Source organism: Leuresthes tenuis, unplaced genomic scaffold (genome assembly GCF_036924035.1).
Source record: "Leuresthes tenuis unplaced genomic scaffold, fLeuTen1.0.hap1 SCAF_18, whole genome shotgun sequence".
NCBI classification, from domain to species: domain Eukaryota; kingdom Metazoa; phylum Chordata; class Actinopteri; order Atheriniformes; family Atherinopsidae; genus Leuresthes; species Leuresthes tenuis.
In genome coordinates, this window is record NW_027325372.1 from 12335808 (window position 1) to 12359288 (window position 23481).

The following is a 23481-nucleotide window of genomic DNA, read 5'->3' on the forward strand; positions in this document are numbered from 1 at the left end:
ATAAGAGATGACATTTATTCGCCTGTCTTATTGATTTAATTGTTGCAGGTTATTCGTGATTTTTCGGTTTGCATGGACTTGATTATTGATATTTTTGATTCACACTCCGTCTCAATGGGAGGCGCTGTGGTGCAATTGCAAACGCGGAAAATTGTCCATCATCTGACGAACACCCCTTCAGCTGGCCCTCCACTCATTTTTGACAACAACGACTCTTCCGATAATGTTCACATCTTGACTTTTGGTGATAAAACCCACCCTAACTCCTGTTTAGTCTGTTGTGTTTTCATTTTTTGGGTTGTACATCATGGAACCGACGGCGCCCAAAAGGTTTGTCCATATTTGACTTCCTTGAAAGCTCTTAACTAGGTAGCTAAAAAGCTAACGAAGGTGGTAGCTCAGCTGTCGCCCAGTTAGCTTATGCTAAGCTATGTTGGTTAGCTCAGAAACTTCCCCTCTGAGAGAGGTTTTGATCACAAACTCTTATGTTAACACCTCTGAGGATGTTTTGATCTATTTCATTGACGAGTAGTTTGTCGATGTTAATTTCGTTTGGGAGGATTTTCACTTTAGTTATTTGGACAAGATGCTGATAGAAACAGTCGAACCTCTCTAAATTAAACGTGAATCACTGGTGGTCACCGTTTAGTCACTCATCTTGATCGGAATTGGACCCATGTGGTCACCGATTTTCTTTTTAAGAAACCACCGTAGAAGTTAATTTAACTCCCAGGCATCTTTTAGCGAGAAGAAATGAGAAGGAAATGGGCTACATATTGCAAATATAATGGTCGAGCCAACTATTTGGCAGTTTGTAGTTAGAGATTATATTTTTTATTACTATATCTCACTTATTTATTAGATTAGAGTGAGTGCACAAGTTTACCCACATTTAATGAGTATAGTATTTCTATTCTGACTAAATAACTATTTTGTCAATCTGCACAGTACCTCTAGTGATATCAATACCCAATTACAAATTAGCTTCATATTACAACTAATTACAGAGGGTCATAATTCAAAAAGACTAAAATCAACTCCATGTAGTTGCTAGATATTTGTGTTTTTGTGCTTTTTCTCAGTTGGTCTTTTATTTGTGAGCCTAATTCTTCTTGTTTCCAGAAAGCACATCAGTTTTCATTGCAGGTCCTCCCATCGTACAATGTTATGATTTGTTTTTCACTGCATGTTTTATTTGATGATATTTATGGATGTACAATAATCAGATTTGACCAACAATAACAAAAACTGGATGCTGGCCACATTCCATTTAGCAGAGATGCTCTCTTTTTGTCATGCCTTTTGAAACCAGCACACACCTCTTTCTTTACACCAGAGTTTTGACCCCCCCCCTTAAGATCACTTCCCATCTGGTTGTGGCATTCTTATTTTTCAGTATGCACGAGTTTCATCTGAAATCGTGTCAAAAAATTGTTATGTCTGCATTTCCATTTAAATTGGTTTGTTAAACTTTTGCAGTAAGCTGAAAAAACTGAGCGAAGACAGTTTGACCAAACAGCCAGAGGAAGTGTTTGATGTTCTCGAGAAACTTGGCGAAGGGTGAGTTGGGTTTTTTTCCCTTTCAGTTCAACCAACTTCCATTTTCACAGCTGACTGTTGTGAAATGCATCAGTTCATTACTGCCGTTATTCATAAAATGCACTCTGGGAATATTGTGACTTTTAACTTTTATCTGTGTTTAGCTCTTATGGCAGCGTCTTTAAAGCCATTCACAAGGAGTCAGGACAGGTGGTGGCCATCAAGCAGGTTCCTGTGGAGTCTGATCTGCAGGAAATCATCAAGGAGATCTCCATCATGCAGCAGTGTGACAGGTGGGAAGACGAAGAAGCTCCGTACCTTTACGTGAACATGAAAACATCCGTGTTGTTCAAAGAGCTGTTCCTTTGATTTCTGAAGAAACTCCTCATCGGCTCTCATCTGGGGGTGGATTTCTCACTTCTGCTCTTATTTTTAAAACTGAAACTTTTCTTTGCTTCTGAGAACAAATCTGTTTCGTGTCTCCTCCCACTCACAGTCCTTATGTAGTGAAATACTATGGCAGCTACTTCAAGAACACGGACCTGTGGATTGTCATGGAGTACTGCGGAGCTGGCTCGGTTTCTGACATCATCAGATTGCGCAATAAGACGGTGTGTACATTTTTACGTGACGCTAGGGGGAAAAAAAACGAATTAATCTGCTTTTAACACAGACTTTTAACATACATGTTAGCATGTTAGTGCAAACCTGGACTAAAACACCCAGATTATGTGGTTAGGAGTCCGATTACTCTGCATGTTTATGCTCAGCTAGACTCAAACTGACCTAGGCGCTCCGCTCCAGAACACAAAAGAAGAAGAAGAAGAAGAAGAAGAAGGTTGACCATCTCTTTGAGAAACTAGACTCATGTTCTAATTTAATTTTTTTTTTTATTTCTCCTACATCTCAGCTGACAGAAGATGAGATTGCCACCATCCTAAAGTCAACATTGAAGGGGCTTGAATACCTTCACTTCATGAGGAAGATCCATCGTGACATTAAGGCTGGGAACATTCTCCTCAACACTGAGGGTCACGCCAAACTGGCGGACTTTGGAGTTGCCGGACAGTTAACGGTGAGACACCAAAAGATGTTGGCAGCAATGGACTGAGCAACATGTGCTTATTAAAGGGATAAACCTGGAAGGATTAATTGCTTTTGTTAAATGTTTTTATTGTGCTACAAAAGCATTTTTCCCTTTTAGTCGAGCATCCACTCAGAGAATAAACACGGATTTGGTGACAGTGGAGATTAAAGCTTTTGTTTAATTTTGAGTACCAAACGTGGATTTGAATCATGGGACTTTTTTAGTTGTCAACCAGTGATTTAAGGCATTTTTAATGATTACACCATCATGTATTTTCCTTCTGAAGGACACCATGGCAAAGAGGAACACTGTGATTGGTACTCCGTTCTGGATGGCCCCGGAAGTGATCCAGGAGATCGGCTACAACTGTGTCGCAGACATTTGGTCCCTGGGTATCACCTCCATAGAGATGGCAGAAGGCAAACCTCCCTACGCTGACATCCACCCAATGAGAGTGAGTGTCAATGTGCTTTTTTTGATGTAATGGGGGCTTGAACAGTGGTTGGGATCAACAAAATATGTTATTTTTATTAATCCTCCTTGTTCACTGCAAACTCACTACGTCCCTACAGGCTATCTTTATGATCCCCACCAACCCTCCTCCTACGTTCAGGAAGCCCGAGCTTTGGTCAGATGAATTCACAGATTTTGTTAAAAAGTGTTTGGTCAAGAACCCCGAGCAGAGAGCAACTGCCACGCAGCTGCTGCAGGTTGGAAGAAGAAGAACAAAAATGCCCACACACTCAAACACACAGATATAAACATCTATTTGAGTCATATACAACGGTTGATTGATTATTATGTTGAGAATAAGTGTTTTTCTCTTGTGAATGTCCAGCATCCGTTCATCAGCCAAGCCAAGCCAGTTACAATCCTGAGAGACCTGATAACTGAAGCCATGGAGATGAAAGCCAAGAGGCAGCAGGAGCAGCAGAGAGAGCTGGAGGAGGAAGACGACAACTCCGTATGTGTGCTGAGATGTTAACAGGGACGTTTTAGTAAAGGAATCCAACAGACCGCTAGATGCTGTCTGTTTTGTGTCGTAGGAGGAGGAGACGGAGGTGGATTCTCACACAATGGTGAAGTCTGGCTCAGAGGGGGCCGGGACCATGCGGGCCACCAGCACTATGAGCGACGGGGCGCAGACCATGATCGAGCACGGCAACACCATGCTCGAGTCCGACCTGGGCACCATGGTCATCAATAGTGATGATGAAGAAGAGGAGGAAGACCAAGGCTCGATGAGAAGTGAGCATACAGGATGTTGGTTTGCATGGAGAATGTATGTTATGAGTAAGGGGCAGGGCTTAGCTGCTGTTTGGTGGAATTATATAACACCATGTTTTCACCAAGACTCACTGTTTTTATTTTGAAACTGACGGATAATTAGAACCAAATCTGTGGACACACAAGCTAAAGGCAACTTATGTCTTGTGTTGTTTTCCCGGTAAGGGGACTTGGACACACCCAGAAGCTGTTCTGTGCAGTCCTGCTGAAAGAAAACACCATTTCACCCTTGGGTGACGGTGCCCCGCTTTGATTGAAAGGTTGGCTTGAACTAGAAACGTTAAAGTTTGCCACAAAGAGGAAGAAGCACAAAAAAACAACACGCACGGACCTAAAAACACTGCTCGTGACGGCTGACGCAACAATGTTGTTTCTTCCTCCCCCGCCCCGCTGTAAATAAGTTCAATGTGACCGCTGTCTCTGCCACAGTAGGGCCAAGTTTAAGGACCCAGTACAGCACAAACGGACGCAAACTGTAGCTTATAGTCACTTTTATTCCGTCTATTTTAGCCACTGGCGCAAGAGTCATTGACCAGCAACATAACCTAAGGGTTATCCTTTTAAGACTTTTAGAATGGACATGTGAGGCTTGTTAATCTGCTGAAAAGGGACATATTCTGGGACTTTTTGAATACTGTAGTATCCAGTGTGTGTTTGTGTGCTAGATATATTTGCCTCATGAGGGCAGAGACTCTCACACGTTGAAAACAATATCTGTTTTGCTGTCGCCGATAAGGGAAATACTTTGTGATCCCAATGACGTGAAATTAGAGCCTTTCCCTCATTCACAGGGCACGCCACCCCCCAGCAGCCCTTACGGCCATCATTCATGGATTACTTTGATAAGCAGGATTCCAACAAGGCAGCCCAGCAGCAGGAGAACTACAACCACAACCAACCGCAGGAGCAACCTGGCTACCACATCCAGTCTAAAAACGTCTTCCCTGATAACTGGAAGGTTCCTCAGGACGGAGACTTTGACTTTGTGAGTGTCTGAAGTGGTGTTATTCACAGTGGAAGCTTAACACAGACCAGAGCTTGATGATTTAAAAAAACAAAAAAAGAAAGCACATGCTCAGTGTGACTCATGTCTTTCCGTCTGTCTTTATATTTGTGTGTCACCTCCCAGTTGAAGAATCTGGACTTTGAGGAGCTGCAGTTGCGCCTGAGTGCCTTGGATCCCATGATGGAGCGGGAGATTGAGGAGCTCAGGCAGCGCTACACTGCCAAAAGGCAGCCCATCCTGGACGCAATGGATGCTAAGAAGAGACGACAACAGAACTTCTGAGCGTCGCTGCAGTCGCATCCTCCCCTGGTCCAGCTTTTCCAAAGCCAAGCACCAGACTTTTGTCCACGTGACTCAGGGGAGTGACGAGGACCACAGCGTTCCCGTCTGATGCCCTCTACTTACCTGACTAACTGTCCTTTGAATGAAGTTAGATGATTTCGTGCTGGGTGACACCCATTTGAATATTAACATGTTTAATTTTCCTCTACAGTTCCCGTAAAGCTGTTTTCTCGTTGACGCCGCTCTGAAATGCGGCCAAACGAGAAGCCACTTAAGGCCATTAGATGTACAAAAGTCACAAAAAGGATTTCCTCTTTTTTCACGGTGACACGTTACTCAACGTGTCAAAGCCCCGGCGCCCTCTAAGAATGAGCATCAACACTTAAGGAAATCTTCCCTCCAGCAGAGGCAGCGGAGTCAAAGATACAATTTTTTTGGGGGTTTTTTTTCCACAGACTTTTTGTTTCCAGTGTAAATACAAAATAGAGCCTAGTTTGGAAATACCTGCATCAAAAGCTGTGGAGGTTCATCCATGACCAAAGACAATCAGAATTCTGCTGATGAGGAAGCTGAGAATGCCTTAAAATATCTGAAATCTAGTTTTAAAAACATGCAATGTAACAAAAGAGCCAAGTTCTTGGATGTTCGAATCCATCTCTGAGCGAAGCCGTAGATGTTTGTCACCGGACTGAGATCATGCTTTAAATCATGAATTTAAAACGTGTCTCATCGGTCTTTATTATGTGTTGTTTTTTTTGTTTTTTTTTTAACTCAACCCACTCCAAGTATAATGTTTGGAGTCTTTCACAGCCATTCCACTGTCTGCTGTGACGGACACTGTATCTTTGTGCCTCTTAACCCACGCTGCTCTGGGAGCTTCGTGCATTTAGGATTAGAGCTTGATTGAGAGGGAAAACCAAACCATTCGCTGTTTTGGATTTCATTTAAAAGGGATTTCAGAGATCTTCGCTTCCAAATAGTAAAATAAAAACTTCTCGACCATTCTTCAACACTAGGACTTTTATTTTTTGACATTATTACTGAAATTCTACTGGCTTTATAAAGCGTTTCTTCTTTAAGTGACGATCTGTACGTAGAGCAGTGGAAGAAATTAGAGCTCCGTGAATTAGCCGGTCCCGAACCGTGGTGTTATCAGTTTTGTTGCTGTAGTTCAAACTCTTCCAAGAGAGAAGGATTGCTCAAGTGACCAGATTTAAAAAGAGCCGCACGTCGGCCACACGTCTGATTATTTCTTTCCATCCAGTTCCCTGCAGCTTACGTGTACGTTTATAGCAATAATGCATGAGAGAACCTTGAAGGAGAGGAGATGAACTGCATCTTGTGGGTTCTGGGATAAAAAAACGGTCACATTCTTTCTTTTTTTTCCTGTGTGAAAGTAAAGCTCAGCTCCTGTTCTGGAGATCCATAAATATCAGTACCTGGACGGCAAATGTATAAATGTAGATTGTTTTATTTTTCAATAACAGAATTCCTGACATTAATACTGACTCTTATTTCATTTTCACCTACTAAACACCAAAATGACATCAAAGACTATGACTGTATAATCCATTTGGGTTCTTTAACAGGAGCTGTTCTGGCTTTATTTTACAGTTTCTGCGGCGATCAGTTCTAAGCGAATGAATCCCGTCTTAATGAGTTCAGTGAGGCTGATCTGAGCTGACCCGAATCCGGATTTCAGTATGTAATCAAGCAGTTTGTTAATCTCATTTTATTTGATATATTTTTCCAGCGTACGTGTGTGACATATTCTTCTTACACTCGACACGAAGCAGAACTTCAGTAGAAATCACCAACAGGATCACAGTGACTCGTTTATATTCTTAGTTTGCACTGCGCTGACAACTTCCAAGCATTCATCCTTTATTTATTTAACACTTTGCTTTTTCGTTTTTCTCACAGTGGTTGAGATCTGCTCGCTCGTTTGGCTGTTGTTACTTTTTTCCTTGGCCAAACCGACCCGTGATCTCAGCCTTTAGATTGTGCATGTTGGCTTTGTAGCTGCTGTATTAACCGCACCAGGAACAGGTTAAGATGGAGGACGCCACCATCTTGACTTTACTTTTAATACTGTACAATTTAAGAAGTCTAGCTTGGAGAATGGATTGGTCATAAGGTGTACAGTTCTGAAATGCCACTTTGTTATGTCTCTTTATGATTTTTGTCCTCTTTTTCTTTTTCCTTAATTATTTCTGCTTTAGTGAGTGGAATGTAAGCATTTATGTTTAAACCACTTAATTTATTATGTTTTGTTTGTAATACTTTCTAAAGTTTTTAAAACCTGTAAGAAATAAATTTCCTTCTAGTTAACCAGAACTGGCTCATTATCTTATATCGGACTCTATGAAAGGAGACTTTGAACCTTGAGCTGAACTCTCTCCTGCCTCGTGCGCAATTCATTTTCGTTTGCACGCCGTTTGTCGGCCACAAACGCGCCTGCGCCGCTTCTAGTAAGTACTTTACGGTAATTTTTATTACTGCTAGTGTTTATTCGATCACAGACCTTTAGGGTGTTGGCGGAGAATAAAAAAAAAAGACATCTGCAAACATGTCTGCTCTCAACAAAAAGATCGTGCACACCCCATCAGCTCCGGCTTCCATCGGTCCATTCAGGTAAAGACAACTTTCCACAACAACGACACGTGTCTGAATAAATCACAGGGAGACTGATGTTTGACCAGGGGCAGATCTTTCAGTTCAGTGAACTCACCCGCTTCAGTCGACCAAAGTTGAGCTCTTTTTTTTTTTTGAGTAGAGCAGACGAAGCGCTGCAGGTCAGAAATATCCCAGGAAAAAGGCAAGAAGTTTGAAATGTCAACAATTCGTCGACGCGTCATTTACACACCAAAGGCTGTTGTTAGACAGGGAATATACAGGTAAGGATTTCTGTCCAGGTTGAACTTCTCTCTCCTTAATTTAGGAGGAGGTGTTATAGTGAGCACATAAATATTCTCAGAATTGATTAGAAATAAAAGAAATAACCTTACAAAACTGTTTAGTGGTTGAATTCAGTCTGTGCGGCTGCATAAAAGTGTTCCTGCCAAAGAAAGTAGGTCATTATAGATTGTCAGGACAGTGGTGCGGTTGTAAACTTCATACAGCGTGCTACTGGACACCGCTTCTTCTCAGTATTCGTATTATATCCGTCAAGACACTGTTAAAAGAAACGGATTTTGGTGGTAAACAATCTTGGCTACAGTAAGATTGTTTTGGTGTTCTCAGCTCTTTGAAATTAATAATAGTGCCCTTCGTTGGATACAGAAAATTGAAGCAAGTATTGTGCCAGAAATAATGAGAGACTTAACAAAACCTCACTGACAACAGCAACCATCAAACAATAACTTAAGTGACCTGCATACTGTTATTTTCTCTTGAGCGAGTGCGCGCTCCCGCGTCAGGGGATACAATTTCTGTCGGGGATAACTACTTTGGCACTACACCGGCCAACCGACTGTCAGTGGGTGGAGGTTTTTTTTTTCCTGGAAGGACTATTTGTATTCAAAGAAGCTGTCCTTCCATTTCAGATTAAGAAACGTTGGGGTTTTTTTTCTTTTGTTGCTGAAGCATCGTTATCAAGAAGCTAATTAGAAAGCAAAATGGCTTGGTTTTCCTGATTTTGGGGTATAAGCGCTCGGGGAAAGTTTATTCCTTGAATTCATATGCGTGCTGTGTTGTGTGAAGAAGGATGTGAGGTCAAGGGGACTGTTCCCCTTCTCTTCTGTGTCTTTCTCTGGCTCCTGTACTCTCTGAAATCATGTAGAGCATGTAATGAAAGTGGGACTGTGTCTCAGGGCAGTGCAAATAAATGTGTCTTTTGGAGTCCGTCATTCCACAGTGAGACAAATGAGACAGTTGTCTTTCCTGGAGTGGACGCCCCAGCAAGTTCACCCCAAGGTCAGCATGTTTAAGGCTCAGAGGAATTAAAAAAATCCCAAGAGCAACATCTCACACTCCACAGTCCTCAGTTAGTACGCGAAACATTTCAGTCCATGACAGTACAATGAGAAAAAGGAGTTCACAGTAAACACAAGAAACTTGTGCTACAAAAGAAAATGAACCAGACTCATTGAATAATCCCTATATGGACCAGTGAGCTGTGCTGACCAACATGTAATTGGGGTCATCAGGTGGGAACCTCTTAAAGAAAGCTTCTTCTCTCTCTCTTTTTTTTTTTAATGCCCTAAAACCCTGTAAATGATCTGTGTTCATCTGTCCTCGCCTGTGTCGCCCTCAGCCAGGGAGTGGTGGTGGACAGAACCATGTATATCTCTGGTCAGGTGGGCATGGACGTGGCCTCGGGTCAGCTGGTGGATGGAGGAGTGCTGGCTCAGGCCAAACAGGTGATCAAAATGTTATCATTATTCTTTTTGTCTGCTGATTTCTCTTTAGGATTTTGTAGAGAACAGAGCATTAGATGTCATGCATCAAAAATACAAAATGATGTTTCCGTGGCCTCAACAATCAAAATGAAAGGTGAGAATAAATATTGATCAGCTCATCGGTCCTTCTTCCACAGGCTCTTGTCAATATTGGGGAGATCCTTAAAGCGGCTGGCTGTAACTACAGCAACGGTGAGATTCACGGCCACCAGGTGGTTCAGTTACCCTCATGTTTCTCTCACACGTTTTACGTATTCGACCCGATCTCCAAAACTGTTTTCTTCGTTTCAGTGGTGAAGACCACCATGCTGCTCACAGATATAAACAACCTCAGCAGTGTCAACGAGGTCTACAAGACATGTAAGCCCACAACTTTGTTTGTCTGTTCCAGGAACGAAAGGAAAAGTGTGGTGACATTCAGATCCCACCGAAACACCAAAACCAGCAATAACTTGACCTCATGAACAACTATCGCCTGAGTTGCCTAATGTAACAAGGTCCTCTGTGCCTCTGATCTTTACTATAGTCCAAAAACGTATTTAAAACTCACCCGTTAGCTACAATGTGAGAAAGAGCAAAAAGCTGCTCTGTTATCATGACACCACAGTTCATTTTGGGCCAGCAGCACATACTGCACACCACTGACTGGCTGTAAATGATCATCAGAGCATCAAACTGTTTTTTTTTCTGCAGCTGAAAGTAGTCCAAAACAAATGTCCCCTTTGGGTTAGTTTGAGAAACATCTTATTAGAATCCATTGTTTATGGAAAGCTTTTAAAAACCATGACAACTGCGCTTTGTGTTGTCATAGCAGGGGTATTTGGGAGGTTATGTGTAGGTATTGTTGGTTTTGGTAGATTTTTCAGCTAACAAAATAGCACCAACCCAGTGTTTTTCTTGTTGTTTTTTTCATGCTACGAAGAAGGTTAAACTGAAAAATCTCCTGTTGTTCGTAGAAATCATATAAAATCATATCAACTAAAAAATCCACATCATTGTGTCCCAGACCTGGCCTGATGAATAGTAAAAAGCAATGACGGCGTGTTATCTTGTCCTAAGCTCTTTTCCTTGACCTTCTGAAAAACGTCATGGGGTTGAGGAAAGGTGGTAGGAAACATTTTTAAGGACTTAAGGAAAGCAGTCGCGCTGCAATGAGACTCCGACCACACTCACACCACGCTGTGATGTGGGTCTGCAGCACTGAAACTGCACATGTTCAATAAATATTCAACAAACGTGCTGCCTCATTGTCACATGAAGATCACATCATAGATATCATGTCAGAGATCAGATGGAACACTGCTTTATTATCACAGTTTGTAACTGAAAAAGGACAGAAACATTGTTTTAAAAGGGAAATGTTGTGTTACAGGCTTCTCATATTTATCCTCCTGTCCTCATATTTAAGGAATTGTGGGATGGAATTATCTCTTTTGTCACTTAATAAAGACGGTCCAGTTTGTCCTCTGCTAAAGGAGATGATTAAGGAAGTATCGAAGCTTCTCACCTCAGTATTTAGACAATTCAAATAGCTGTTATCTTGGCTGATATGCAGATATTTGCAGGTCATTTCAGTCAGTTAAGAAGGTTTCTAAACAAAATAGACTATTCGACCGGGTCCTATGTAACAATTCATAAGGAGACATGGTAATACATAAAGATAGCCACATGGGAGCAGCATTCAGCCAAGATTGTAGGATCCCAAAATCATATCGGCCAGTCTTGTAGGCTGATACCATGCCTTTTTTTTCCTTTACGTAAGCCTTGTTAGTTTGTCATCATTTAGTTAGATGTGACTGAGCAGTGAGAGCAAGTTCACTCAAGTCCTCACATTAGAAAGTGTTTTCTTTGAGCAAGGCACTTAGCGTCTGCCTTTCTTATTTGGAGAGCTGAATTAAAATAAGGCAGGTTTCTCTGATTATAAAACATCAGTCAAAATTCTGTATGTCAGACTGTCTTTAGTGGTGGTTATTGGTCATGTTTGCTTACACATTCCCACATATGGAGTCTTGAATAGGTCTGACTGCAGTACAATAACAAATTGGTCAATTTAGAAATGATAATGACAAGATTTAATCATTTGTGAGATTTATGTTGTATTTTAGTTAAGTTGAGAAGCAAACTGTTTGTCTAAAGTGATGTATATTCATATCATAATCCATCCAACCAAATGTATTAATGGATTTTGATAAACCACGTGAGATGGTGGCTCACATTCCGGTCAGAAAATGACCGGCAGGTTTAGCAGACAGTTGACACTCAGCTGTTTTTCGGCTGTATGAGTCTGGGCTCTCCCTCCTCCATCACAACACTCAGGTGTAATGGTAGCTGCTGTGTCCACTGGGTTGTAAGTAGACACCGCAGTGCATGCACACAGATGTAACCCAAGCTTTTCCCAGAAAGCACTGCTGCTCAGGGCACAGACTCCAGATAGCCTGAGCTCCCGCCTCCCTCCAGACTCAGTAACTATGGGAGGAGAACTTTCCTTGACCCTGGTGAGAAAAAGGAGGATTTTGACTAGTTGAATGCCTCCTTTGGAGTAAGTCCACTTTGGACAGCGTTGGAAATTTGTCCCTAAAAGTGCACAGAAAAACAGTTTTAAGCAGTAATTTCTGGCTCTGACGACATTAACGAACAAATGTTTTATTAACAAGAAATTAAACAACAACTTTTAGCATCCTATGTTGTTAAATAATCCTAAACTAGTGTTCTATACCTGTCAAATGGATTTTCTATTATCTTACAAATAAAAACCAACAACACCTTTGATTATACTCTTAAAATGAATCATTAGAGGTTGAAATAAGAGAGAAGCTTTGTGAGGTTGTTTTATTACTAAGTGCTTAAAGAGAAGGCAACTGGACCTTTTTGTTGTTGGTTTCTGAATATTTTTTCTCTCTTATCCAATAGACTTTCTCAATTCTAACAGTTTTTTTTAAAAAAAAAAGTCTGTTGTCTTACAAGGCTGATGGATTACATTTGCACTTATCAACCACTTGTAATGCAGCCCTTGAATCCTCTCCTGAGCGGCTTTCAAGGCACGAATGAGCTCACTTAGGCGTCCTGTTGCTTTCTCTTTAAGCACTTCATAGATAGTCATAGATGTCTTTTATATTCCTCTCATAATGAAAACATTTTCCCCTCAGTTTTTACCAGCAACTTCCCTGCCAGGGCCGCCTACCAAGTCGTTGCTCTACCCAGAGTAAGTACAAACGAAACCTCAGCACAAATTTAGAACAGAAGCTCTTTATGGTGTATCTTATATACATTATATAATGTGTATATCATTATATACGGGTCGGTGGGGGGGACAAAAATTTTAGTTTGAGGCTGTCTCATTCATCAATGCCGTTTGTTTTCCTTCAACCACGTGCTGCTGTTTCCATCACATGTTTGAGTGTAGAATATCAATAAATCTTGTTATTCTGAAAGAACTCCATCGCTTTAACTTATGTTGTAGGTTGGTTTTAGGTTAAAGATTAGGTTGAAGGTGAAAGATAGAGCTTATGGTTAGGGCAAGAGTAAGTTTCCCTGAGATAGCTGTAACTCAGCGTAATGTGAGTGTGTGATCAGCTTTCCTTGCAGTATTTTTCCCATCGCCTTTGTTCGCACGTTTTCAATGTTTCGTCCTTCTCTCCTCAGGGTGGACTGGTGGAAATCGAGGCGGTCGCTGTTCTCGGCCCACTCTCTGACTCCTGACTGACCGACCACATCACAAACAAGCTGTAGCCTAACCATCAAGTGTCCTTATAGTTGTGCTGTGGAGGCATCGTCGTATTTCCATCGCATTTCCCATCATTTTTATTTTTGAACAAACCTGTAGAGTAGCACTCAAGCAGTTCAACATTCCCCTGTCACAGAAGACAGATTCTGGTTGGGTAACTCATCTTCTGTTTCTTTCCAGGTTATCAAACAAAACTCACCAATAAAGTGCTTAATCGCCCTAAAATGTTCCTCTTGTATTCATCCAAAAGAAAGGACTCGTGTCATATGTCATTTATTAAGGCTGCCACAGAGAAATCATGACACATCAGAGACTCATTACACCTTCAGTGGAGTAGCTTGATTACAAATCTGGTCATGAAATCAATGCCAGCTACCCAAAAGGATATAATTGCATAATTTAAATAAACTTTGGCTTTTCTATTCTTTGAGTTGTGGTGTTGTAGAAAAAGCAGAATGGGTGCTTACAGTAGGTTCAAGTTAGATTCAAGACATTTGTGGTGCTACTGCAAGTACAAGTAATAATAAATAGAAATTTCACCTGATAATCTCAGCTACTTTTTAAATGATTATGTCCTTTAAAAATAAACACACCAACTAAGAGCTGTAAAACTCCATCTGTGTGCAGTAGAAACTGCAGCCGTACACCATCAAAGAGAGAAAAAGGCACAATGGTGACTGAGGACCCTGACTGAAAGTGGTCATCACAGGATCGGCAACTTGGCAATAAGGCGACATCTTCCACAAACACACACACACACACGGTCACACACACACACATACTATCATCATTCATGCATACAGACAGACTGCAACTCTTCCAACAAATTCATCTGTTCAGTCGAGCGTGTCGAGCTTCACTCGCCGGGAGCTGAAAACACAAAGGGAGGGAATGTGTTGGCGTGGCACAAATATTGTTTTGTGAATGATTTGATGTTTAAAAAAAAAAAAAAACTATGCTCACCTGGTGCCTCCTCTGCTTTGGGCTCTGAATCAGCTGCTGTGGCCTCTACATAGAAAGACAGAATTGTACATGTTAGCAACAGACTATGGTTGTTTTTTTTTTTAGGGGGGTTCACATGGTGGCTGATGGGTAGAATGCTGACTATGAACTGTGGCCCTTTGCTGCATCTTACTCTCTATTCCCCCGTAGCCATGTCACCTGTCAGCCCTCTGCTCCTTCTTCAGTAAAGAGTTTCATGTCTGATCTTTTCAACTCTTTTTTTGTGGAGACTGAAGTTGAGTTTTTCTGCAGAGTGAGTAAAGGTTGGCTTTCAGTGCTGTCTTCCGAATCCCTATATTTTGTTTTCTTTATGTTTATCTTATTGTTGTGGCTACCCGAGGTGGGAGTGTGTTTCAGAGTTTGGTTGTGGACTGCAACTCTGTTCTCCCAACTGCTCACAATTTAACTCATTAGGACCTGATGCGTCTTGCTTAGACTTACACATGACTCATTGTCATTCAAAAGCACATTCACAATGTACATTTGAGCGAAATTTCGTTGCAAGGCTCCAAGAAAACAGAAGACAAGTAAAGTATAAACCTTTGACAAGCCTGGAGTGACACGTTCCAACAGCATTTTAAAGACGCGCTATTATTGTTTTTTAAAAATACTTTAAAAACACGAGGGCAAAATCATTTACAGTCATTTACAATAAAATATGAAAGTTTTCCAGAAAATGTACAGGTTCTAGAAGGCTGTTTTTAATAAAGCCTTGAGTGGCCTTGAGTCTGTTACACAATCACAGATGCTGTTAGGTCTAGCCGTTGTTTTTTTTTGTTTTTTGGGGGTTGTAAGCAAAGGCATGATGGGCTTGGTGTTCTTTTGATGCTATTTGCAAATGATGGTTCAGTGTTTAGTCTAATCTATTTCACGTGCTATTTATTTATCCAGTTCAGATACGAGATCCCTTCTTTCAGGGAGTTCTGTTCAAGATGGCAGCACAAACAGTTACACAAACGCATAAAACATTCAGGTTATGTAGTTCAAGTGAGCCAACATGTGGTCATTTAGCGTGACAGGTGGTGTGAACATGCCCGCTGTGTGGGCACCTAAAAATCAACCGGTAATTGACTCAGGAAAGGATGAGCTGCTCGGCCCGCTCTGCTTGTCTGACACTCGACCCTCTTTCTCCGTTGGCTGCGAAATGGAGGCTCAGCTGCAGCCTGACATCGTGGAAGCCCTATATGTGTTGGCATGCTCTAGTTTCTCTGTGGACTCTGATTCCACCTTAATGAGACCACGGTGACAACAAAGTGATAACACACGCTGTATGCAGAACAGGGCTGTGGTCAAGCTTGAACTGAGGATGAGTCAAATCAGACGCCAAAGGGGGACAAGGTTAAGAGAAGAGACGGGACGAGGACTTTGCCACCACATTAGGTGAATACTACCCGTGTTGTGAAATGTGAACCTAAAAGAACAAACTTTTGCTGTCCAGTCTATACTCTGTAAACACCACATTGCTTTACACCTTATGTACATGCATGGGACAATATGCACAATGAAATCAGAAATAAGCTACTGATTATGTTTGAAATGAGGCACCTGCATGTAAGGACCAGCAAAATAAACACAGACAGATTAGTGAGAAAGTCTCAACATTACAGCTTCGAGCCTTAGATGTGACTACACTAATTTAGCGATCAGTGTTCTCTCAATCTGTCCACTGAGTCAAAGTTGTCGAAACGTGTGTTTTGGCCAGAGCAAAGTTGTGAAACCATCTGTTGTTTCTCGTGACTGGAGTGTTGGCGCGACCTTGCGTAGGCGAGTGGTTGATCTATGGCGGATATTCTTCTGTCATTATCTTGTAGTCTGAAGGCTGTTGGGGAACTTTGTTTTGGTGATGAGCAGGGAGGTATTATGCCCGCCAGTATCCACGCTGACCTTGCTGTGGCAACAAACAAGTTTTTTGGGTGGTGCACAGCTTTCATTGTTATCTCAGAAGGAATTTTTTTTTCTTTTTTGAAGTGTGGCTTTGTGAGGTTCATTCAAGCCATTTTCGTACATGAACGCTGGAGATGTTCAGGAAATTTGTAGTCCATCATGGCGGGAGGCTTCCTGCAGGAGATGCATTCTCTATTGAAGATACCTTGAACCTTGACTATTTGTTTGTGCACAGCAACGTTCTGATTACTCACCTTAATCTAAATCAGACAGTTATTTCTTATCATGGTGTTTATGTGAGTTGCATATAGGATATTCCTCTCATATTCTCGTTTACATGTTACAGAGCATAAAAAGGATTTCTGAGCCACATTAGGCCCCCTCCACCATTGTGAATTTTGCACGCATCCAAATTCTTTATCATATCCAGAATAAGCAGACCTTGCAACTGTAGAGAGATAAAGGGATGCAATGTAAAGCAGTAGTGAGTGTCGCCAGATGCAGTGATGTAATACTGCGATTAGGGCATGTACATAATCGACATAACACGAATAAGATATGGTATACTCCATTTAGCTTATATTCATTACTCCTAACTTCAAATATTGCCTTATTTGGGTTAAAATAAAGAAATGCACCTGTGCAGGTGTAGATCAAAGGGAAGCCTGCTGAAGAGTGCGTTGTTCTTGTTCTGTTGGTATTCCCTTACTTTCAAAACTCGATACGATCCATTTACATTCCAGCTCACAAGGGGTCATAAAAAGAAAGTGGTACCTTTTCCATTTCTCTCTCACTGGCCTGTATTATTCAGTGGTGGACACTTTGCATTTGACAAAGAGGAAAATTAAGAGCTGGTCTAATGGCCCTTTGGGCTGCTTGTCATTTGCATCATGTAGCTCTGAGACGACCGATAGCTGTGAACGCAACACTGCATGGTGTTCGCAGCTCCACGTGGAGCACAAAAATTTCCTTCAGATATTATGTTGCAGCCAGTATTTTTTTAAATTACACTCTTGATACTGTGAGACTTTTAATACTTCTCGATTGTCTTCAAAGGTAAAAAATGCATAATATACTTACAGGTATCCTGACTCTCTTTAACAAACAAATTATAACATCTAATGGTTTTGAACAATGTTTTCTTTCACAAAAAAAGGAATTAATCTTGGGCCAACTGGTTAAAAATAATAAGTGGCAGCTGCTAAGATAAGTAGTTTTACTAAAGGGAAACCATATGGACAGATTTGACAGAGTTACAGCCTGAAAAAAACAAAACAATGTATCTTTGTCAAAACTCAGTTAAAAGCATTTTCTCTTGGTTCAAACAAGCATCACATTAAAATAATTGAACAATAGTGAAGATAGTCCATTAATTCACTGTTCCTTGATCCAGTAAACTGAACACAATGCCGTTATGGAGGCAGATTGTTAAATACAAACTAAATAATTTGAGGTGTGGCTCAGGAGCGCATTCATGCGGCCGCCCCGGTATGTTCATTATAAGCTGGAGTCATTGTGTTGGATACCGCCTGGTTACTGCCATTACACAGGGACTGAGGATGGTCTGGGGAAAGCCAGAGTTATTATGTACCTGCTCAGGTTTCTGTTGGGTCAGTAGGAAAAAGAAAAACTGTACATTTTGTCTTTTCATCTTTGAGACACTTGAACCCTGTGATCATTGTTGGGACCATTTTCAAGAGCAATGTCACGAGCAAACTATGTTGATGGTTCCTGCAGCACAAACGGCCGCACACAAGTTATCCACATCCTTATCTGCTTTACAACTTTGTGAAGTCAGTCTGACATTTGTCACAAGTCTGTCACTGGTTCCTCTTTCCAAGGAGATTTGCATATAGAGTTGGTGAAAAGAAAACGTGCACAATTGAAGTGAGAGCTTTAAAGGCAAAGGTCAGCTGACAGCTCGCTCATTTTGAAGAGACAAAGAGGGTCTAGTTAGATGAAGATGGAAATTGAAACGGAATCCAAAGTTGACATTGTTTTTGTTCAGCTCACGGTCGACTAAAATATATTCTGTAAATTAATTGGAGGATCTAAACTCTAGTTTGAGAACTAAGCTCTGATAATTCCCAAATATGCCAATGTGTCTGTTGTTTCTGACCCACCTTGCTCTGGAGCTGCTGCAGGAGCCTCTGAGGAGCTGGCTGCAGTTTCAGCGGCACTGTCTGCTGCCGGTGCCTCTGCAGTTTGCTCTGCCGGTGCCTCTGCCGATGCCTCTGCAGCTGACTCTGCCGGTGCTTGTGCCGGTGCCTCTGCTGGTGGGCTGGCTGCCTCAGGCTCGCCACCAGGCTTAGCATCGTTGCCTTCAGCTGGTGTCTGGTCTGGAATAGTTTCACTGTCCTCAGCTACTTTTCCATTCTCACTGGCTGCCCCTGGTGGGAACATGTGCATTACCAAAAACACATTATTAAATCAACACTTCAGTAGTTTATTGTTGTTCATTAACGATAAGTTTACAATGTAAACAAACTTCCTGAACAGAAGGATTCATAAACTTTTATCTAAATGGTTTCAGTGTATCACATGAAGCCTGTCAATAAAAGTATAAACTAGTGTACAATACTGCTGGTTTCACATAATAAAACCTAAGAAAACCAAAAAATGAATAAATAAAATGACATTAGAAAGATGACACAAGATCAGCGTTAAAGTTTTCCATGGTAACAATCTTTTTATGATAAAGTGTGACAAAGCCAGGGTCCAGGGTACAGGTTTAGTTTAATATCTGATATTTTAATGTGCATCAAATGATACTCTTCAGTATTCTTTAGGTTGGATCACATTTTCTCTATTGAACTATATCAAAGTCTCCTATTTCAACCCATGGGTGTTTCAAATCAAGGTCAGCGGCTGAACTTTGAGTCATGGTGGTTACTTGGAGACTGCATGGCTACGCAAACACACGCACACGTATCCTGACTGGTTTCAGAAAACAAGAGCTTCTCAGTTCTGTTTCTTACTTGACTTTACTTAATATTCATGTCAGCATGAAGGCTACAGATCTGACTTGATCCAAAACCACAGCAAACAGTCCAACTACGGCCAGTCTGCATTACTAACATGTTACAAGTGTCATGCAACGCTGACTGGCTAACTGGCTAACTGGCTAACGCAGAGTGACCCAAACCCAAATACATGGAAAGCATAAATATGTTTGATCCCTTCCTCCTCACAATATTCACGATAATATGTGCATCTGTTGAATTTAAAGTAAAATACTGAACACATAGACCTCCACTCACACATAAATAGAGACATGAAGAGTTAATGTTTATGAGGATTTATTTTCAAAGTAAACATTAACAGCCCCAGGCAGCACAGTTCACAGCTCTGTGAGCAGGTTGCTGTGTATATGGAGATATGCAGCATCACTTCCTTGAAATGTTTTACTTTCGAGAAAAGGATTTGCATTGAAGTTATTTGCATGGATCACAGAAGTCTTCAGTCTCAGCCTTTGGCATTCTCTAAATTACTTGAAGAAAAGTGAATAAACAAAATGAAAGCAGTGGTGATTTCATTAAGGCTGTAATCACTAAAGACCAAATAAGGCTGCTGAAAGACACTGGCCCGAAGATTTGCTGTTTCAGAATAACTTGTCTTGTACTGAGTGGACCTTGGGTTAATAAGTATCATCGCCCTTCTTTATTGGGAGAGATACAGGGCATCCAGAGAGGTAAATAAGACGTATGCAAAAATACGAAAACATCCACCCAAATTTTCATCTGACCTCGGAGATGATGATAACAGGAAGAAAGGAATGCTGTTTAGTGTCATTCAGCAGATAAACTAGCAGTCTGAAGCTCCAACATCATCAGCCAGCAAAAAAAAAAAGAAAGAAAGCTTTTATGGACACATCTCTCTCTAAATGTTGTTTCTCAGAGGTGGTCCGGCTTAGTGAATCTTTCACCTTTTCATTGTTTGAGCCTAAGCACTCCGAAGATACACTCACTGAATTCAAACACAACCCAGATTTGGATAAATATGACAAATGTTCCTGCACACTACGAAATGCTTAAACATGATCCTTTATTAGTGCCTCCTCGTGAAACGTATGGTAGTTTGCACCATAGCCAGGCCATCCCTGACCCCACTACAACAAAGACGTGTCCAAAGCGGCTTCTCCATTTCCTATTGTAACCATAGACTGTCACCAAATCTGCTTTCATGTCCCCTCTCGGGGACGACAGAGCCAGGAACCACTGTTAAATAATGACAATAAACTTTCTCATCCTGTCACGGTGGAGATGTGCCTCATTTAAGGTAAAGACACCAGCAGTACTGCAGTGAGCAGATACCCAGAGAAATACACTGACAGAAAATTTGCATTCTGACTGTGCGCCCCTTATCATATTCACTCCAGTGTGAGATAGTTAATGCAACTCTATATGGAGACACCAGCAGACTTCTAACATGACACCATTTCCACCAAGGTGTTCAAAGCTATTTATAGCATTAACTGCACTGAAGTACCGACAAGAAATCATTTGATTGAGTGAAGAAATACATTTTAGAGATGTTTAATGATCACACAGTTGGAAGAATGTAGACTATTTTATATCCAAGGGAAGCCACAGGAAACATTTTGGGTAACTGATCAAGTATCTGTTTTGCTTGACAAAATGTACTTGCAGTGTATGCCTCAGCAGCTGCACTTAAAACTCACGGTATTTTAGCACATCCTTTCCAAGCGTTAAGCTTTTGTTGCCTCACCTGTAGTGCTGGCTCCGTTGCTCTCCTCGGGCTTTGCACTGGGTCGAGTCGTGTCTACCGCTGAGGTTTGAGAACTGGTGGAGCATCCCATCCTGCCCTGTGCACATAGAGGAATGAAGGAGTTCACAGTCAAGAGGTGAGCACAGGCTGCTGCCGCTCTGATGACGTTGCGCATATGTGTCGTGTCTCTAAATGGAGAAACGCAGAACCCCAGCTGGAGGAGGGAGAAAACACGACAAACTGGTCATTAAATTCCTCCAGTGTTGGGCGTAGCTGGGCATACGTCCTCTAAGAAGTGCCTCGGGTTACTTGTGTTGTGGATGCAAGTTTCTAGGGAGGTGACTCACAGGTGACATGAGTTTTTTTTTTGTGTGTGTGTGTGTGTGTACTGTAACTTAGGCTGTTTCCATGAGGTTGACGCTGAGACATAAATATATTATTCAGTCTGTGTGCCTCCTCTTGAGGTGGGGAAAGTGAACAGCGACGCTGTCGCCAAAATATTGTCCGAGCGCCCTGAAGTAAAGCTGTTTTTCTATATATAATATATGTATACATAATCAAAATACTCCGTTAGCAGTGCGCGCGCGCATGTGTATATATATATATATATAGCATATATATATGAATGCCATATATTCAAAGTTTTTTTTAAGACATGCTCCAATGTGACACCAAATTCTGTGACCCATCAGACTTTGTGACTCAAACAGGAACTTCAATTCAAGAACCTGTTATATGTGTTCCGCAAAATGGTTTCATCTTTGTCTTGTCAATCCCAACTAACAGCGATATCTGACAGATCACAAGTGGAGCATGTTGATAAAAAGGAAATAGTAATTGTGCGTGAATTGTTATCACTTGACGATGTGTATATTTTTTGTATCAGTACAACTCATAAACTGCAATGACTAAAGTTTGTGTTCAGTGAGTCATGGATGTTTTCTGTCTTTGAAAGGAATTGTTGACACCTTGATTGTTTCCCTGTCTTGTGATATTTGCTGTATTTTCATTGAAAAGCATCTGCTTTGACTCAGATTTAGTCATGTCTCTTTCCTCTTTAGGAAATCTGAGATCCAGTCCTAAACTATGCAGCATATCCACCACTACAGTAGAGACAACATCGAGTTTGAGCCTGCAGCAATCACCCTAATACACGGTGTACACGTGGTCATTGAGCCCAGTTAGAACCCAATCTCTGTACAGTTTGTTTGTGTATTTATTCAATTATTTATGACATGAACTGGTTCACTAAAATAACTGGGCTTGGCAACTTTGAAGCCATCACTAAAGTAGCTGTGTGTCTTACAAGAGCCCTTAAAACCTCAATTAGGATGTAATAGTGTGATGAAGTTATATATGTCAACATTATGAGACTAAGATTCTGCATAAGTTAATTTCATTATTGCTTACTCCAACAATTACCTTATTTGGGTTAAGATGATCCCAAAATGCTATGTCATGAAGGACTTGTGTGTTACTATATTAATCTGGTAAATTAAGTTATAAATCAGTGGGGTTACATGCGGGCCATCGGATCGGATTAATGGCTAAATTACAATAAGATTGAATTATTCATGTAGACACCTTAATCTGACAAGAAATCGAATCGGATCGGGTTACTTACGATGGAATTAAGACCCCGGGATAAGTCGATCCAAATGCCCACTGAACGTACATGTAGACGACAGTGGATCGGATCGAGCGTTCTGCGCATGCTCAAGGTTTTTTCCCGCAATCGTCAACCGAAAGTCGAAGGAGACTATATTACTGTTGTTGTCACCACCGTCGGAAAGAAATAAACAACGTAATGGAGAATGCGCCGTTGTGCATCGCGTTTGTGCCATAACCATGCTCATCACAAATGTAGAGGGACGTAGCTTCATCTTGCTCTTCGTTCGCCATCTTTCTCGAATACCTGAGTTTGTTGTTGTTGGTGGTGAAGACGGCAACCGGAAGTGGCTCTATTAGTGATAGCTGAAATGGGTACAGCGCTACCTATGTACTGTGATATGACATGCTTTGTTCCAGTGATTCGATTCATTCACCGCCATATATCCAAGGATAATTACCCTTGCTCAGAAAAGGAGCACAACCCAACTACAGCTATTGCTGTAGGACATTCTCACATGCTTATTATGCATGTTGGGTGTGTCGTTGACCTGTAGTTTTATGTATTTAGCTGTTTTTTCTCTTTTGGTGAAGTACAGGCATCTTATTTAATCAGTAACATTAGTCAGCAATGCCTTTTATAATTGGTAACATTATAACAACATAATAGTAATAACACCCATTGTTATTGTAGCTTTTCTTATTATTATTCTTCTCCTTTCCGCTGCAATCGAAGTCTATGGCAGTCCCATTAGCAAAGTCAAGAATTTTCGTGCCCAAAGTGAACTCTCTAGCCCCACCAACACGTCAACGTTTGAAGTGCATTCAGCTGCATAACTTTGGACTCGTTGGTCCAAATTTCAGAAATGAGGTACCGTTGGAATCATGGATGTAGACGAGGTCAAGGCACCCTATGACGTAATTTGCTCCATCT

General features: G+C 41.3%; 2 protein-coding genes across 3 annotated transcripts; both read left to right on the forward strand.

Annotated features, from left to right (window-relative positions):
• The first annotated feature begins 158 nt into the window (after positions 1–158).
• stk3 (serine/threonine kinase 3 (STE20 homolog, yeast)) lies at positions 159–7538 on the forward strand. Its single transcript, XM_072370347.1, has 11 exons — positions 159–330; positions 1480–1560; positions 1704–1832; positions 2036–2150; positions 2450–2614; positions 2913–3080; positions 3199–3336; positions 3465–3590; positions 3673–3874; positions 4705–4898; positions 5043–7538. The coding sequence occupies exons 1-11, from the start codon at positions 308–310 to the stop codon at positions 5199–5201; spliced, it is 1500 nt and encodes a 499-aa protein (XP_072226448.1). The 5' UTR covers positions 159–307; the 3' UTR covers positions 5202–7538.
• Positions 7539–7706: 168 nt separating this feature from the next.
• On the forward strand, positions 7707–13750 carry LOC140275041 (2-iminobutanoate/2-iminopropanoate deaminase-like). 2 transcript variants are annotated; one of them, XM_072370432.1, is made up of 6 exons: positions 7707–7835; positions 9457–9562; positions 9739–9793; positions 9893–9961; positions 12748–12803; positions 13244–13750. In XM_072370432.1, exons 1-6 carry the CDS (start codon positions 7771–7773, stop codon positions 13298–13300), a joined length of 408 nt encoding a protein of 135 aa, XP_072226533.1. In that variant the 5' UTR covers positions 7707–7770; the 3' UTR covers positions 13301–13750. The 2 variants fall into 2 exon arrangements, with proteins under 2 accessions (XP_072226533.1, XP_072226532.1); XM_072370431.1 differs by lacking the exon at positions 7707–7835 and adding an exon at positions 7937–8098.
• Positions 13751–23481: the final 9731 nt, after the last annotated feature.